We start from the raw sequence: 19,066 nt of genomic DNA, 5'->3' as shown, positions 1-19,066 counted from the left end.
TTGCGGCTGTCTTTGTGTCTAATGTCAGTGGGTGGGGACTATAGTATTGAAATTCACCCATTATGCAAATTATCCCACATTTCCAACTATCGTTGATGCCCTGGCATACCCAACAAACTAGACAGTGATTCCTTAAGTAGATTGTAAAGTTCAGTTGTATCAAATGTTGGGAATAGCTGAAAATAATATCTTTGGATTAATGCATTTCATTCATAATAGCCTTAATTTTTTTATTATACAAATTTCTTATTCCCAGGTCATGTTATTAAAATTAGTCCTTCATGATGGAAAGTATGTACTCCATAAAAGATTTCTACATTGTCATCAAGCTTTCCTACAAGTATTTCAGCATCAAAAAGTCAACACCACATTAACCAATGCAGGTAAGAATTCTGTTAAATATACATACATCTTGATTTAATTCATAAACTATGAGCAGGTCTAGTACAATCAGCACAATTAGTTACATAGCTTGAATTATCTACCGTAGGTTTATTTAGCTACTTCAGGTAACTTAATTTATTTAGCTATTTTAATGCCACTTATAACAATTTTGCCTTTTATTTAAGATAGACCTAAAAATCGCAAGTATATAACAAATTATACATTTATTTATAGTAGGAATTTTTAGAAAAGCAATCCATAGCAGCGAAAGTTTATACATTGCTGCTTTTGTACAATTCTAAGCAAAAGATGTTTTTCCATTATTTGAGTAACTGTACACCACCTTGTGTGTGTTGAGGCATGTATAAGTATGATTACTTTACACTGTGCCAAATAATTACCAATCAATTATCATGTTAACCAGAACTGGTCCTCTTTGTTATTTCATTCAAGAGGTAACTGTTTGGTTATAAATGAACTGTTGTATATATAGCCCCAAAACTTTTAGAACTTTGATTGCAATTTTAATTGCACAGAAGAAAAAACACTCCTCATATATGATTTTTTCATGAATTGTTTCAATTCAATTCAAAGGTAAAAATTATCATTGCATCAAAGTGCAATTTTATGCACAACCTGAGAAAAATGTTCCTTTTAAGAATTAATTAAGAAATAAGCTTGATTTAGTAGCTAAATAAAGCTACTTCAGGTAGGTAAATAAAGCTATGTAGGTAATTTAAGCATAAGATATCAAAACTATACCTCATTGTAATTATTTAGTTTAGATTTGATTTGTACATTGTAATTGTTACAGGTTATAGGAAATGGCATTCTTCCTCACTCTTTCCTAGTCGGAAGTTTTTGGATCTAGTCAAACCATGTGTCACTGGTGAAAGACTCCTATTTAGCCACAATAAAAACTGTGATAATACTCAAATTCAAAAAACTGGCATGTATACTAAAGAATTTATGTCATTATTGCATCATAAAAGTTGGTTTAAAATGAAGATCATAGAAATATGCCAATGAAATGGTGCATAGTCAAACTTTCTGTAGCAAATTTCTGATAGTTATTCATTAAAACTGTTCAATCAATTTTGTTTTTTCAACTCATATCAACCACTTAAGAAAAAGCATATGCACACCCAAGACTAGTCAATTTTCTTCAGGAGGGATAATTGTTCACTTCATTCTGTATTTACAGATTGTGAACTACTGGATCAAGTAGACTGGTAAGTGATTCACACTGCAGTATATCATTCCATTGAACATTTTATGTTATGACTTCCTCAAAAGTAGAGATATTATTGAGGTTATCACTTATTACTTATTATGCCCCCCTTTTAAGAGGGGAGGGCATATTGCTTTGCCGCTGTCTGTCAGTCTGTCGGTCCACCAACAGTTTCCTTTCATTTTCTTTGCAGAGGTTGCACATACTGAAATGAAATTTGGTGTACAGATTTATCATAAGAATATCTAGGTCAATTTTTGTTTTGGGTACAATCAAGCAATTTTTGACAGAGTTATGCGCCTTGGACTTAAAAAAATTCCAATTATTTGGGGAGGGTGGCATACACTGTAAGTGTTTCACAAACATCTCTTGTTCTTTAAGTATTTTACCTTCAATATCTCGAATCCTCCAATATCTCAATTTTTTTTCTTAATACATGTAGTACCTTCGAGTTCAAGATAACAAGGTTTGACTGTTTATTGTATGCACCCAAAAATGTCACCTCCCCATCTTACAACCAAGCTTTGGATTTAAGCACATACATGTATATTTTGCAATAATAATTAAGCTTCTAACTGTTTTATATACAGGCAGCTTGTAATTAAGAGATTACAACATGACAGTAAAACACCTAAACCTAAGGAGGGCTTGTATTTATTCAAAAGAGAACCCAATTATGGTAAGTGCTTATCTTCCAATGTGTTCCTTTCTAATACATGTATTGTCCTTTTTAAAAATAGAATGTGTGTTTTTAGCTCTACTGGTCAGAGACCAGAAGAGATTATGTGATAGTAAGTTGTCCGGCCTCCATCCATCTAGCTGTCTGTCTGTCTGTAAACAATTTTTCAAAATGCAACTCCTCCTATTGTCTTGGTCTGATTTCAGTATAACTTAGCACACAAGTAGACTCCAATAAGGTACATAATTTAATGCATTGAATGTTGCCATTCTTTCCAAAGATAAAAATTTCTATGTTCAAAATGCTATTTCTCTTACAGTTTTGGTCTGATTTCAGTATAACTTGACACGCAGGTAGAATACTCTGAGATACATTATATTTTTTATCGATATTTGTTTTTTTATGAGCACTGTTTCCATGGTTACTAAAAATATAAATTTCTTTGAAATACTTTTAAAATGCTACTTCTCCTGCAGTTTTGATCTGATTTCAATATAACAATGCACACAAGTAGACTACACTGAGATACATATTTTTATATCAGTTTTTGATTTTGTCGAAAGGTCATGCCATTGTTACTAAAAATAGAAATTTCTGTGAATTACTTCCAAAAGGCTACTCCTCCAACAGTTTTATCTGATTACAATAAATCTTGCCACAAAGCAACTAAACCAAGGACCATTATTCTATTTATTGCTGTTGCATAGTTTCAAGTGCAAGCGCTACATTCCTCTTCCTTTGTTATAAATACAAACCAGTAGAGCTACAGTCTCATCAGAGACAGTGAGTGTGCTGCTGAATCAGACATGACTCTAGCCTTTTTATGAAAACTACATAGAAGTATAAGCTTCCTCTATAAGGATATTCAGTAAGACTTGTCTAAAACTTGCCATCACTGGTTCCATAGAAATTGCCCATATTAGGCATTTAAAACAATTAAGTTCACTGAAAGGGACCAAAATTTTACATTGTAATAAGCAGGATTTCAGATTACACAACATCTGGAATAGACAAGTTTAATTTCATCTTCAAGGATTTTATCTTCTTAAGTCAGCTGTGATAAAGGACATTCCTTACTTTGACAACTTTCATCTTGAACCAGCAAAATCTTTTTTCAGAAAAAATGGAAAATACTATTTTATACGAGGAAGAGCTACACAGGGAATATGGTTTGACACCAAAGTATGTAAATTGATTCCTCATTACTGAAAGTAGAAACTATTGATGTCATACTTCATCAAGATATCTAATTATTTTTGTTTTATAACTGATATTTTGACATATGATGTAGGGACGTGGAAGGTTTACCCAGAGAGAAAATGAGAAGTGGCTGGTCCTTATCCCAGACAGAAGACATAAAGTACGGATACAGAAAACATCTAGTCCATGCTGTGTAGGTCATTTTGACTATGTTATTAGTCTTAAATTATATACATAGGAGACCCACATTAAAATATTGTATAAAAAACCTTAGAGATGAATTAAATTTTATTAATAGATTTTTTGGAAGATCACTTTGTATTAGTTTATTAGAAATGCTGCAAGATAACATTTATCAATGTGAGCTAATTTGTAATCTTTGACAACATGGTTAACCTGCAGTTGTTGTTTTTTTTTTCAGGGCATTAAAAAAATGGGGTTCAGAAGAGGCCATAAAATTGCGTAGACTAATTATCAAAAGGGAAATGGACAAAAAAGGTTTGTCTGCAAGTTTTTAAAATATATTGTAATATTGCAAATAAAGATTTCAAATAAGTAGAGGCCCATGTCAAATTTCCTGCAAAAATTGACACATGGCTGTAAATACAAATGACAAGAAATTTTTATGAAAAAATATTTCTTTTGCAGAGGAATATGCAAATGAGCAAAAGGTAACAATTTTTCAACATGCAAATAGTGGAAGATCCAGAATGACTTATTGTACTTCTTGTAAGAAAATCTAGATAGTTCAGTATTCCATTCAGAATTTGATGTACCACTACTTTGTTTCATGTATTAAATTGTGCATTGTTTAAACCCATTTTAATGATTTTAATTTTAGTATTTTTATCCTTTAAATTTCAGAATTATGATATATTTACCTTTGGATTCAGGGACAGACAAGGTCGAGTTATTTCTATTGCTCTGGTTGTGTAAGTATTACAATTATGTACAAAGTATTATGCTTACATAAGCTTTAAAATCAATTAACTGGTATATACATGTACATGTATACACTTACTCAAAAGTTGAGGACCACCGAATTTGATATGTAAATTAAAATATTAAAAAAAATTATTAAATATTTTCAGATGTACTAATCAATCAAAAATTTGATTATTATGTGTTTTTATGTTCATAGATATTTCCATTCAAATACTTGTAAAATACTTTCTTCAAGGTCACCAATGCATGTTTGAACAATGCTGTTTTCACTGTATTCTCATCCATGTTCACATGAGCTTCATAGATAAAGAATTTTATAAGTTTTTATGCAAGGCCATCATTAAAAAAATTGTTAGATCTACTCTGACCCACATTTTTCAAGGTGGGTAGGTATAGGTAGTTTTTTTTTAAAAAATTATCCACTACATTGATAAGCATAATAAAAATCAAAACTTAGAAATTTATTGATGTTTCCATTATACACTGTTCAAAACAGTTTTTAGCTCACCTGAGCTGAAAGCTCAAGTGAGCTTTTCTGGTCACATTTTGTCTGAAGTCCATCTGGCTGTCTGTCTGTAAACTTTTCACATTTTCGACTTCTTCTCCAGAACCACTGGGCCAATTTCAACCAAACTTGCCACAAAGCATTCTTAGGTGAAGGGGATTCAAGTTTTTTCAAATGACGCCCTCTTTCAAGGGGAGATAATTAGGAATTAGTGAAAAATAAATAGCATCTTTTAAAAATCTTCTTCTCAAGAACCACAGGGCCAGGAAAGATGAAACTCATGTGGTAACATCCTCAGGTAGTGTAGATTTAAGTTTTTCAAATCATGACCCCCGGGGGTGGGGCGGGGCCACAACGGAGGATCAAAGTTTTACTTAGAAATATATAGGAAAAATCTTTAAAAATCTTCTTCTCAAGAACAGCAAAGCCATGAGGAGTCATATTTATGTGGAAGCATCCTCAGGTAGTGTAGATTCAATTTTGTTCAAATCATGACCCCCAGGGGTAGGGCGGTGCCACAACGGAGGATCAAAGTTTTACATAGAATTATATAGGAAAAATCTTTAAAAATCTTCTTCTCAGGAACAGCAAAGCCATGAGGAGTCATATTTATATGGAAGCATCCTCAGGTAGTGTAGATTCAAGTTTGTTCAACTCATGACCCCCAGGGGTAGGGCGGTGCCACAACGGAGGATCAAAGTTTTACATAGAATTATATAGGAAAAATCTTTAAAAATCTTCTTCTCAAGAACAGCAAAGCCATGAGCAGTCAGGTAGTGTAGATTCAAGTTTGTTCAAATCATGACCCCTGGGTGTAGGGTGGGGCCACAATGGAGGATCAAAATTTTACAAAGAAATATATAGGAAAAATTTTGAAAATCTTCTTCTCAGGAACAGCAAAGCCCTGATTGGTCATATTTATATGGAAGCATCCTGAAGAAGTGCAGATTCTATTTTGTTCAAATCATGACCCCGGGGGTAGGGTGGGGCCACAATGGAGGATCAAAGTCTTAAATAGAAATATATAGGAAAGTATCTTCTTTTGAAGAACTGTAAAGCCATGATTAGTCATTTTGATATGGAAGCATTCTCAGGTAGTGTAGATTCAGTTTTGTTCAAATGATGATCCCCAGGGGTAGGGTGGGTCCCAATGGGGGATCAAAAGTTTTACATAAGAACATATAGGAAAAAAATTCTTCTCAAGAACAGAAAAGCTATGTTTAGTCATATTGATAAGCATCCTCAGGTAGTGTAGATTCAAGTCATTCAAATGATGACCCCTGGGATAGGGAGGAGCCACAATGGGAGATCAAATTTTTACAAAGGAATATATGGGAATTTTTTTTTAAATCTTCTCAAGTACAACAAAGCCATTTGTTATATTGACATGGAAGTATCATGAACTGATTTGTGCTTTTGCCTAGCCAATGTGCTCAGGTGAGCGATGAAGCCCATGGGCCTCTTGATATATTTATTGCTGAAAAAACTGAGAACCTAAAAAGTGTCTTAGAGAAATGATGAACCTTAACTTTAAAAAGAATACAGACAATCTGTATTTTCCTATATACATTGTATATATATAAAAAAAGAAAAGTACTCAAAAAGTGATTGAGTAGGGCTGATTTTAATGGGTTGGTTGGAGTACATCAAACAAATAATTTTTTATTCTTGGCCCAACCATGCCACATTGTAAACTACAATGTATCCAATGCTGAAAGCTGGCAGGCTGTTGGAATGGTAAGAACTGAAATGATGTATAGAAGGGTTGGCGAACACTTAAATGTCAGTCACACTGTAAATCTGTGTCTGGTACACCAAGAATTACCAAGATAACCAAGGATTCGAAATTCTGAAGGATTTTGTTCATTGAAAAGTAGTAGATTTATGAATAAAAGTGGTAGACGGGAGATGGAGTAAAAAAAGTGGTAGACTTCCACCTAAAGTGATAGAGTTAAGGTGTATGAAAAGAATATGTGCTTGGGACTTCTAAATCATTTCGACATATCCATGGTATTCTAAATATTGGTGTTCGAGATACCGAAGTTCAAATGTATCAACAAAAATATTTTCAGCTCACTTCTCTCAATAGATAATTTACATCTCATAAATTTATACTATGAAATTGGTACATGTAATAGTATTATTTGTAAAATATTGGTAATTGTAGGAATTTAACAGTATGCTTGATGAAGATGGTTGTTTATGCCTTTTCCATGTCTCCAAGTATGCTGGCAGAGTTTCTTCACTCAATGTTGGACACCGCTAATCAAGTAAGCAATACTGTAGGCTTTATATTGTGTTGTCACATCATGCATTTGATGTGTGAATTAGACAGTTAGTATTTGTACTGTGTCATGTAATTTTGTGACCAAATGCAATATGGCAATACCTGAATTACCATCAGCTGATTTACACTAAACAGAATTGGATTTTAAGATTAAAAAAAATCCTTGTATATTTTAAACCTCCATTGTATGTGTGTATACATTTCCTCTTCTTTTTTTGTAATAGGGAATGATATATTGGGGCCTGTATGTTTCGAAGAAGGCACCAGATAAACATCACCCGTAAGTAATTAAGGACTCGATGTTTCAGAAATTCAAATTTGATATTAAAAGCTTAACCTACCAGTAGATATCATTTGAAATGGAAGCAATGAAAACAGTTTGTTGTACACTGTATTCTGTGATCTGAGTAACAGGTACATTATTTCTACCTGATCCATACTTGTCAGACAGGTGGGCATCTGTAAAGTTTTGTGTATTCTCAAATCTCCTCTGAAATTTCTAAACCAGTGTCAACATATTTAGGTAAACAGGAAAAAAAATGAATGTCATATGATCTCCAAGACCTGAAGGTTGATACAAAAACTTCTTTATTGATGAAGTATTTGTTAACTTTCTTCTGAATTTGTAAGAAAGATAGATTATTTGCATGATAGAAAGTAATGAGTCCTTTACCAATATTATGAAGTTAATGTCCCATCAGACTCAAGGGTTAAATGTGACATTGAAAATGCATAGTTTCTTTAAAAATATCATTTATCTGGTACTCCTGACATTTAGCAGAAAACTTGGCATATTATGATGATGACCAATGAAGTCTTTTATAATTTGAAAATTCATGTCGTCTTTGTTCAGATTTTAGTCTTTAAGGTAGTGCTAAGTTGTTCATTGAAAAATTTGTGATTGTGTGTACTCTATAATTTGTGACGGTGCATTTCATTTGGCCAGATTTTTCAAATATCATTTCTTGGGTTGGGAGGAATTTTGTTATTTCATTAGGGGGTATTATGATATTTCATTTTGGCAGTAATAAATGATATAAATCTATTAAGTAAATAGAGTAATGTTCTCTCTTTACTATACAACTGAAAACATATTGACTAATCTGAAGTACAGATAAGAGCAAAAATTACTTTTAGGAAATAAGTGTTATTTCTGAGTTGCTTGCATGAGAATGGAGTAAAGGTTAAAAAATGCCTGATTTTGGATAATTTTATATTTAGAATAGACCTTACACTACATATGCTGTCTTGAGTTCTTTTATCTATAATTTGTCTTGTACAGTTGAACTGATATCTCGAAAACCATGGATATGTCGAAATGATTTGGAAGTCCCAACCCCTTAAAGTATTTTACCCTGGATATCTCAAAGTTTTTTCTTGGTCCCATTGAGTTTGAAATAACAAGGTTTGACTGTATTTCGATCATCATTTTATATTAACATTTTGAGGATAGAAATGACAACCAAATAGTATTCTATAACTGATTTCATGAAGATTCATCATTATAAAAACTTTTATTACATATTTCATGTACATGTGCTTGTTATTTTTTTTTTTATTAATAATAAACAATAAAATAGAACTGACTCTATCTCTTTAGTTTTTACGCATAATTCTCACTTATCACCCTTTTGAAAAAATTATTCCATCCAAATGGAAACATTTTCTCCACTCAAAGGGGAAAAAAACATTTCGCCCAAATGAAATCATAATTTGCCCAAATGAAAAGCACCAGTGTTTGATACTAACTTGATTGTCAATGTCTATGGGCTTCTTGTTTAAATTGTGGAATGTATTAGACACCTGAGTAATACTGTCAGTGTTTTCTCCAGAGTTGTTCTGGTGACAATTATTTTTTTTTTCATCTAACGTTCAAGTTTTGCCAACAATATAGCACTCTGCAGTATTTAAGTTGGGACTAAAATATGAAGATGTCCTTTAAATGTTGCCATTACTTATTCATTATCACATGTACACTGTACAGGCATGTATAAGAATCTGTGAATTTACTCCTCATGCATTCTTGCTAATACATAGGACATCAAACATTGTTTTGTTTTTCTATTGTTAGGTATGGCTATGCCAGTTTTCAGAACATCACCTCTCTCTGCAGTGGATTCTCCTTCTTTGTATTTGGATTTTTACTCTCATCTATCATGAATTTCTATTTTTTCCTTGGAGCAGAAACCTCACTATCACTTGTAAGTTGTATATTTTGTTCGTACTTGACTGTAAGGAAGATAAATTAGCTAACTTCATGTATTTGCACAGTGTTAATAGAAGAATATTATTAAATTATGAGCTACTTCAGTCATTTGTATAAAATGACACTGTTTGTTTTCCTTTCAGGTTCATTTAGGAGTCATGTATCTAACATTCATTATGGAGGGATGTGAGTAAGAACAAGTGCAGTAGTATATCATTAGTTAATAGGGAAAATTGTCAGATAATATTTTTAAGAGATGAATTTATAAGCATATCAAATATTAAAGTATATTCTCCCATAAAAAATTAGGTAAATGCATGATTATTCTTTATAAAGAAAATACAGAATAGGGATTAGGGAATAAGCAGTAGGTAGATAATGAAGTGTGCCAGTGAAGCTGAATGGAATTAAAGGAGTGTTAAAAAAATAATAATAAAAATTAGGCATCATTTCCAAGATTTTGGAAGTTTTTATGGTAGAAAATTAAGTGGTTAATTGACTTTGACTTTTTTTTTCCCTTGCAGTTTCTCTTTTCTTTGCTACAAGAGAACTGAAACGAAAAGCTAAAGAAAGGGACATGAAGTTATTTCCCTATAGTAAGTACAGTATAACATAACTTTGCATACAGTATTAAATTTGGTCTGTTGCATCAAATTTTTGAGTTTTCTTGCACATGATTTTATCATTTGAATATTCAGTATTAATCTAAAGACATAAATAATTTGAAGATTGCTTCAGTGCTCTATGTATTACATTTTAATTAAAGAACTTTTGGCCATATTGCAACACAAAAACAATCTATGGTTTGATGATGTCTTTATATCAGTGTCACCAGTTTTTTATCTGTTACTTACACATGTAGGTTTGTTGAAGGTCACCTATTTATTGTGTAATCTTTGAGCTTCATTCTTTAGGATGAGCTGTTTTCAAACAAATACCCCTACTGGCTTGAACTTCAACTTAAAACTTGATATATAAGTACCCATATGTTAAATGTTAATAAGACACTTTTTAGCTCACCTCGACAAAGTCGAGATGAGCTTATGCTATACCCCCGGCGTCGGCGTTGGTGTCGGTGTCGGCGTTAGCGTCGGCGTCCCGGTTAAAGTTTTAGGAGCAAGTCCATTCCCAAGTAACTATAAGCCCTACCTGGACCAAACTTGCATGGATGATGCATCTAGGGATGGACACTTCCACACTTGCTTCGGATGCTGGATCTGACCTAGATTTTCCAGATGAGTGACCAGGTTAAAGTTTTTGGAGCAGGTCCTTTCCCAAGTAACTATAAGCCCTATCTGGACCAAACTTGCATGAATGATGCGTTTAGGGATGGACACTACCACGCCTGCCCTACCTGGACCAAACTTTCATGGATGATGCATCTAGGGATGTACACTAACAAACCTGCTTCGGATGCTGGATCAGACCTAGATTTTCCACATGAGTGAATTTTAGCAATATTTTAACTAAATTAGCATGGATGCTGTATCTAGGGATGAACACTTCCAGACTTTCTTTGGATTCTGAATCTGACTTACATTTTCTAGATGAGTGACCAGGATAATTTTTTTTTTGGATTAGCTATATAAAATTATGGCCTGTTATGATTAAACTTGCATAGATGGTGCATTCAAGGATGAAACTTCCAGACTTGCTTTGGATGTTGGAACTGACCAAAATTTTCTTGATTAGTAAACAGTTTTTTGAGCAGGTCTATTTCCAAGTAACTATAAGTCCTACTTAAACCAAACTTGCATGGATATTGATCTTGGGATGTACCCTAACTAGAAAAAAAATATGATGTGAAATTTGCCTTACTTATAGATAACATTCGTCGAGGTGAGCTTCGTAATCTTTGATTACCTATGTTTCTGTTAAGGATTACATTCATCATCTTCCAACTTCACAGAGTCATTACAATATATGTATTTTTGGCAGTCAGACGAGGCTTTGACCCTAATGTAGTGGTAGTGTTTATGGAGGATATGGCAGCAGTGTGTGGTGTGCTGATAGCATCTGCTGGAATGACCCTGTCACATCTCTATGCTCAGCCATTCTGGGATACAGCAGCATCTGGTTGTGTAGCTGGTCTGATGGGAATGGTGGCTGCCTACCTGATCAGATCCAACATTCCAGCTCTGGTTGGAAAGTAAGTGCATTAGATTATCAAGAAAAGAGTTTTACAGCTTACCTGAGCTGTGGCTAGCATCCTCCTGTATACAGTTGAACTTCAATATCTCGAACACTGATATCTTGAATACCATGGATATTTCAAAGTGATTTGGAGGTCCCAACCCCTTATTCTTTAATTCGATATCTCGAACTTGGATATCTCGAAGTTTTTTCTCAGTCCCATTGAGTTCAAGATAACGAGGTTCGACTGTATATGTGTTCTTTGTAAACTTTTTACTTTTTCAAATTTTTCTTAACCACTTGGCCAATTTCAACTATATTTAGCACAGTAATCCTTGGGTAAAGGAGACTTAAGTTTGCTCAGATGTAGAGCCACCCCTCTTTCAATTGGAGCTTGAAAAATACAATGTGCGAAGTGGAAATTTGGTGGGGTCATCTAAAAATCTTCTCAAAAACTACTGGGTCAGAAAAGACAAAACTTTTATATGAGAATGCTTTCTTAATACATACTTTCTCAATTAATGGTCCTGGATATTAGATGGGGCTTCAAACTTTTTTATTTGAATTTAGATAAGAAGTAGCTTTAAAAAATCTCCTTAACAGTGGGCTGCTATAAGTCACATTGATATGCAAGCATCCTCATGTAGTTTACATTCTTGTGTGTTCAAATCATAGTCATATAATTATAGTCATTTAAAAGGAAAATTTTTTATAGATCTCCAGAGCAGCACAATTAGTAATACATTTGTTGATAGATTAATACACATGTATCCAGATTAATTGTATAATTAGGTATTTTTAAATAAGACTTTCTGGGTTAGGGTGGGGCCACAGGAGGTCAACATTTAACATAGGAACATTTAAGACAAAATCCTTTAAAATATTTTTCTGAAGGACAACAGGGCTAAGATCTCAAAGGGCTCTTATAAGTCAGATTATATGCAAGTGTCTTCTTGTTCTGTGGATGAAGTTTGTTTAAATCATGGCTCATGAGGTTGGGACAAGGTAGCAGTATGAGGTTTAAGCTTTGTAAAGGGAATGTATAGGAAAAAGTCTATACAGAACAGAAGGTCCACAATTAATCATCTTGATAAGTGAGTGTGTGAGCATCTTCATGTAAAGTAGAATGATCTAGGTTGATGGCACAAAAGAGGGTCATAGTTATGTTTAGTCATGTACAGGAAAAATATTGTTTCTTAAAAATAGCAGGTCCACAATGAGTCTTACTTAAGCATTTCTATGTGGTGTAGAATTATTTTTAACACTTAACATTTTTTTTTTGTTCCATAAAAATCGTATATTTTTTTCCTTTCTATAACATGCCCTTTTTCTCTTCCCAGATCAATTCCAGAGGATGAAAGGAAGGACATGGCAGATTTCCTGCAAAGTGACAGAATTGTAAAGTAAGAGAATTTTGTAGTTATGAATAACATGCTGAAATTTATACTTTTTAGTTTATTATGCCCCCGGATCGAAAGATCCCGGGGGTATATTGTTTTTGTCCTGTCTGTCTGTTTGTCTGTTTGTTTGTCTGTTTGTCTGTCTGTCTGTTGTCAACTTTAACCTTGCCTATAACTTATGATTGGTTGGAGCTATGACTGTCATATTTCACATGTGTATTCCTTGTGACAAGACCTTTCTTTGGGTACCATCATATTTGACCTTTTGACCTTGACCTTGGAGTTTGACCCACTTTTACAAAATTTTGTAACCTTGGCCATAACTTCTGAACAGTTGGAGCTTGGGGTTTCAAACTTCACATGAGTATTCTTTGTGACAAGGCCTTCTTTTGGATACCAACCACTTTGACCTTTTGACCTTGACCTTGGACTTTGACCTACTTTTGAAAAACTTTAACCTTGGCCATAACTTTTGAACAGTTGGTGCTTAGGGTTTCAAGCTTCACATGTGTATTCCTTGTGACAAGACCTTCCTCTGGATATCAACCACTTTGACCCTTTTGACCTTGACCTAGGAGTTTGACCTACTTTTGAAAAACTTTAACCTTGGCCATAACTTTTGAATAGTTGGAGCTAGGGCTTTCATACTTCACATATGTAATCCTTGTGACAAGACCTTCCTTGGAATACCAACGACTTTGACCTTTTGACCTTGACCTAGGAGTTTGACCTACTTTTGAAAAACTTTAACCTTGGTCATAACTTTTGAATGGTTGATGCTAGGGCTTTCATACTTCACATATGTAATCCTTGTGACAAGACCTTCCTTTGAATACCAACGACTTTGACCTTTTGACCTTGACCTAGGAGTTTGACCTACTTTTGAAAAACTTTAACCTTGGCCATAACTTTTGAATGGTTGATGCTAGGGCTTTCATACTTCACATATGTAATCCTTGTGACAAGACCTTCATTTGGATACCAACCACTTTGACCCTTTGACCTTGACCTAGGAGTTTGACCTACTTTTGAAAAACTTTAACCTTGGCCATAACTTTTGAATGGTTGATGCTAGGGCTTTCATACTTCACATATGTAATCCTTGTGACAAGACCTTCATTTGGATACCAACCACTTTGACCCTTTGACCTTGACCTAGGAGTTTGACCTACTTTTGAAAAAGCTTTAACCTTGGCCATAACTTTTGAATTGTTGGTGCTAGGGCTTTCATACTTCACATATGTAATCCTTCTGACGAGATCTTCCTTTGGATACCAACCACTTTGACCTTGACCTTGACGTTTGACTTTTATTTAAAAAACTTTAACCTTCACCATATCTTTTGAACAGTTGTATCAAGGTCTTTCAAATTTCACAGATGTTTTCCTCGAGACAAGATCTTTCTTTGGGTATCAACATTTTTTATCTTTTGGCCTGGATTTCGACTTGCATTTGAGAAACTTTAACCTTCGACATAAGCTGCCATACGGGGGCATAGTGTTTCACAAACACATCTTGTTAAGAATAGTTTTTCAACACTGATAAGTGATATAGGACTTGCATCAGAAACAACATCTGACTTATATTTTGTGGATGTGTGATTTGGTTGTAGCTTGATCAAATTGCATGATTAATTCATTAACCTGGGTCCACACTAATAGCTTTGTCTCAGATGTCATATTTTATGAAATGAAAGTAAAGCTACATGTATATGACGGAATGCTTAATATAAAAGAATTCACACTGGATGACTCAAGTTGTGATATTACTATTTTTTTATTGTAAAAATGCCTCCCTCTGCTTTCTAGGCTGAAGTAAGAATGTTGTGATCTTTCCTACAGATATGTCTCTGATGTTAAAGCTGTGGAGATAGGACATGAAGTTAGATTTAAGGCTGAGGTAGCTTTTGATGGTAAAGAATTGGCTCAGCTTCTGTTTGAGTCTAAAGAAGGCATGGACATTTTAAACGTAAGTTATATTAGTATAACATTTGTATTCCTCAAATATTTATCTTCTTTGGAATTAGAAGCTGTTATTTTGGAATAATTCATTTATTTTTTTCAGGGCTTTAAAAATGTAACCAAGGATGAGGATGCTGTTGAGTACATGAAGAAATTTGCTGATGAACTTCAGAATATTCAGGGAAGAGAAGTGGACAGGATAGAAAGACAAATGAAAGTAAGCATAAATTAAGTTATTTGCGAAAAATTTGATATAATTTTGATATATTTTTATGAAAAACTTCATATTTTTAGCTCTACTGGTCAGAGACCAGAAGAGCTTATGGGATTGTAAGGTGTCCATTGTCTGTCTGTCTGTAAACTATTTTTCAAAATGTTACTCTTCCTACAGTTTTGGTCTGATTTCAATATAACTCAGTGGCTAGCAGCACAAAGTGCCGCTTGTCACTGTGAGCTCTTAAAGCAACGCCCGGGTGAAGAGAAAATTTGGACTTTGCACATTGACCCAAACAAATTTTTTTCCTCAGTAACCAATGGACTCACAATCCTTTGCAAATTGCATCTTGCTGTAAACTAGAATCTCGCGGTAACAATAAAACTTCAAAAACAAAGTCACCATAATTTGATGGATATTGATGTTAAATAGCTAGATTTAACTTTTTAAAAAAAATTAAATTAGCACTGTTTAGGCTCCGCATTGACAATGCAACTTACATATGATACGTTGTCATGTGACAACAGAGTCTAGACATACAAAATATCATGTGCAGTTTGAAGAGACGGATCTGAATTGAAACTGATTAACTGAATCTGTGCTCGCCCTAACGGTCACACCATCAACATATTCATATTACACAAGATACATAGTTCTGTTTAGGTTTTAGATTTCCATGAAGGGTGTTGCCGTAATAACTAAAATTAGAAATTTCTGTGAAATTCTTTCAAAATGCTACTCCTCCTACAGTTTTCATCTGATTAGTGACTATAACATATCTTAGTACACAATTAGACCAAACTAAGATACATATTTCTGTATAATGGTTTCAGATTTTATTGAACGGAGTAACCATGGTTACTGAAAATAGAATTTTCTGTGCAATTCTTTCAAAATGCTACTCCTTCTACAGTTTTAATTAATCTGATTATAATATAACTTAGTATACAAGTAGACTAAGATATTGAAAGGAGTAACCATGGTTACTGAATTTTCTGTGAAATTCTTTCAGAATGCTACTCCTTCTACAGTTTTAATCTGATTACAATATTGCTTAGTACACAAGCAGCCTACACTAAGATACATAATTCTGTGTATACCGGTAGGTTTTGGATTTCGATGAACGGTGTTGCCATGATTACTAAAAATATACATTTTTGTGAAATTCTTTTAGAATGCTACTCCTCCTACAGTTTTAGTCAGATTTAAATATAACTTGGTACACAAGTACACTACATAAACAAGATGTGTTTGTGAAACACTGATGCCCCCGTATGACAGCTTATGGCGAAGGTTAAAGTTTCTCAAATGCAAGTCAAAATCCAGGCCAAAAGATTAAAAATGTTTAATTTGAAAGCCCTAGGTACAACTGTTCAAAAGTTATGGCGAAGGTTAAAGTTTTTTAAAGAGTAAGTAAAACATCAAGGTCAAGGTCAAAGTTGTTGGTATCCGAAGGAGGGTCTTGTCACAAGGATTACATATGTAAAGTATGAAAACCCTAGCACCAACCATTCAAAAGTTATGGCCAAGGTTAAAGTTTTTCGAAAGTAGGTCAAACTCCTAGGTCAAGGTTAAAAGGTCAAAGTGGTTGGTATCCAAATGAAGGTCTTGTCACAAGGATTACATATGTGAAGTATGAAAGCCCTAGCTCTAACCGTTCAAAAGTTAAGGCCAAGGTTAAAGTTTTTCAAAAGTAGGTCAAACTCCAAGGTCAAGGTCAAAAGGTCAAATTTGTTGGTATCCAAAGGAATGCCTTGTCACAAAGAATACACATGTGAAGTTTGAAACCCAAAGCACCAACTGTTCAGAAGTTATGGCCAAGGTTAAAGTTTAATAAAATTTTGCAAAAGTGGGTCAAACTCCAAGGTCAAGGTCAAAAGGTCAAATATGATGGTACCCAAAGAAAGGTCTTGTCACAAGGAATACACATGTGAAATATGAAAGTCATAGCTCCAACCAATCAAAAGTTATGGGCAAGGTTAAAGTTGACAACAGACAGACAGACAAACAGATAAACAGACAAACAGACAGACAGGACAAAAACAATATACTCCCGGGATCTTTCGATCCGGGGGCATAAAAGACATAATTCTGTTAATCTGTTTTTGATTTTGTTGAAGTATTATCATGGTTACTACAAATAGATATATCTGTGAAATTCTTTTAGAATGTTAATCCTTCTTCAGTTTTTGTCCAATTGCAATTAACTTAGAAAGAGACCAAACTGAGGATTATTATTTTTTTAATTGCTGCTGCCATAGTTTCAAGTCCAAGTGCTAACTTTCTCTACTTTTGTTAAGTCAAAAAAAACCAGTAGAGCTACAGTCTTGTCAGTGACTTCTGGTCTTAAACAGTGATATTTTCTTTGGACCCCGCATGAAAATCTGGTAGCCCTATAGGAATCACATTGTCAATCCTTCTGACTTTTGTCTGTCTGTCAACACTTGTGACGTGATCAGGGATCTCTCTGACTCTGTCAGTTTTCCAGTTTCTATTGTGAAATGGTAATTAAGATTTAGTGAATAAAATAATTTATCTTTGTTAAACTGTTTCTTTGTGTTTCAGGCGGAGTTTGAGGGAAAGTACCACATAAAATTAAGACATGTAGACCTGGAGCCATTATAATGTATACTAAAGATTAGTAAATCAAAAAATCCCAGTGTTGCAACAGTGTTTAGTATGACAATGATACAAGAATTTTAACAGGAAAATGTAACCCAAAAGGATTCATTAGCTTGACTTTTTTTATGTGATAATTCACATAGAAGTATTAATTTTTAAAATGTTTTTCAATGAAATGTGAAATACTTCAGAATTCCATGTGTATAAAGGACTGTGCCTCCTTAGAATATGCTTTTTGGATCTCTGATTTTTACATACATGTACGAATATTTCCTGACAGTATTAGGCTGCAGCTATACTGAAGATGACCAAATTTTTGGTGACACCTTATTTTTTAGACTCTGAGATAGTTTTATGGTAATAATAAGCAAAACAAAATCTTCAGAATTTGATTATTTCTGTACAGTATCATGATAAATCAAATATATGCAAGAATATATGCAAGAATAAATTTTTTGCAATTACACAAAAATAAAGTTTTAGCAAATAAAAAAAGTGATCTTCAGTATTTTGTGATCCATGATTCACTCTCTGGCTACTGCCGTTTGCTTAGATGGTGAAGTACAGCCTCCCATTTGATGGAGATATCCCCCCCTTTCTCTCTCTCTTACAAGATTGTACTGCAGACTGCATATTAAAAGCTGTAGCCAGAGAGTGAATCATTGATTATAAACCAAAGATATGATGAAGGTAACAGATTGCATAGTTTAAGTACAAGAGTACAGATGTGGGATCAGTTCTCATGAACTATGATTGTGCTGCATATATACATGTATTTAAAATCTATACAGACAAGATTTATATGTTATAGTTTTTGTGCAGTTGTAGTAGAATTAATTTAAAAATTGCCTTTGAAAAGCATGCATGAAAATGATTTGTAAAACTGCATGAAGTGAGATTTATTAAAAAGTTATGGAGACTTGTACATTAAGAATTTTGTAGAGAAAACGTTTTTTGTCACAAAATTAGAAGCCTTGAGCCTGTTTTACAAACGAACTTACGATCAAGACAAAAAACTTTAGTTGATTTGCAAAATTAATTATTCCTATTAAAAGTGCTAGAATGAAAATATCTTCTAAATTACTTTTAAAAAGATGAAATTCATATTCAAATTAATGTAAAATAGATTAAAAAAGTAATAAGAAGAATTAAATTTTGGTCTTATTCGTAAGTTCTTTTGTAAAACGGGTGCCTGGTTTTTATATCTCAATTGCTATATAACATTTCAAAGATGTAATGTATTTTCAATATGTGGCCAATAAGTCCTACCCTACAGCTGAACCACAGACCCAGTGGCGT

The 19,066-nt window shown here is 33.6% G+C and overlaps 1 protein-coding gene across 1 annotated transcript; it reads left to right on the top strand.

Annotated features, from left to right (window-relative positions):
* Positions 1-259: 259 nt before the first annotated feature.
* Positions 260-18,717, top strand: LOC133193311 (proton-coupled zinc antiporter SLC30A9, mitochondrial-like). Its single transcript, XM_061329259.1, has 19 exons — positions 260-383; positions 1,199-1,333; positions 1,589-1,616; positions 2,206-2,294; positions 3,413-3,476; positions 3,586-3,687; positions 3,916-3,992; positions 4,143-4,165; positions 4,359-4,426; positions 7,112-7,214; positions 7,456-7,511; positions 9,303-9,432; positions 9,581-9,623; positions 9,962-10,033; positions 11,376-11,586; positions 12,911-12,973; positions 14,812-14,938; positions 15,035-15,148; positions 17,711-18,717. Exons 1-19 carry the CDS (start codon positions 260-262, stop codon positions 17,768-17,770), a joined length of 1,689 nt encoding a protein of 562 aa, XP_061185243.1. The 3' UTR covers positions 17,771-18,717.
* Positions 18,718-19,066: the final 349 nt, after the last annotated feature.

Source organism: Saccostrea echinata, unplaced genomic scaffold (assembly GCF_033153115.1).
Source record: "Saccostrea echinata isolate AGI-Se365-2 ecotype Australia unplaced genomic scaffold, CSIRO_AGI_Sech_v1 ptg000027l, whole genome shotgun sequence".
NCBI lineage: Eukaryota > Metazoa > Mollusca > Bivalvia > Ostreida > Ostreidae > Saccostrea > Saccostrea echinata.
The sequence above is the reverse complement of the archived record's forward strand: the minus strand, read 5'-3'. Positions and strand labels throughout refer to the sequence as shown.

What these genes read in the sequence shown, in the direction of transcription:
- LOC133193311 (XM_061329259.1), top strand. Translation starts at nt 260, where the DNA reads ATGTTATTAAAATTAGTCCTTCATGATGGAAAGTATGTACTCCATAAA. An exon ending in CTACTGGATCAAGTAGACTG is followed by an intron (nt 1,617 to 2,205) that starts GTAAGTGATTCA and finishes TTTTATATACAG; the next exon opens with GCAGCTTGTAATTAAGAGAT. An exon ending in CAGAAACCTCACTATCACTT is followed by an intron (nt 9,433 to 9,580) that starts GTAAGTTGTATA and finishes TTTTCCTTTCAG; the next exon opens with GTTCATTTAGGAGTCATGTA.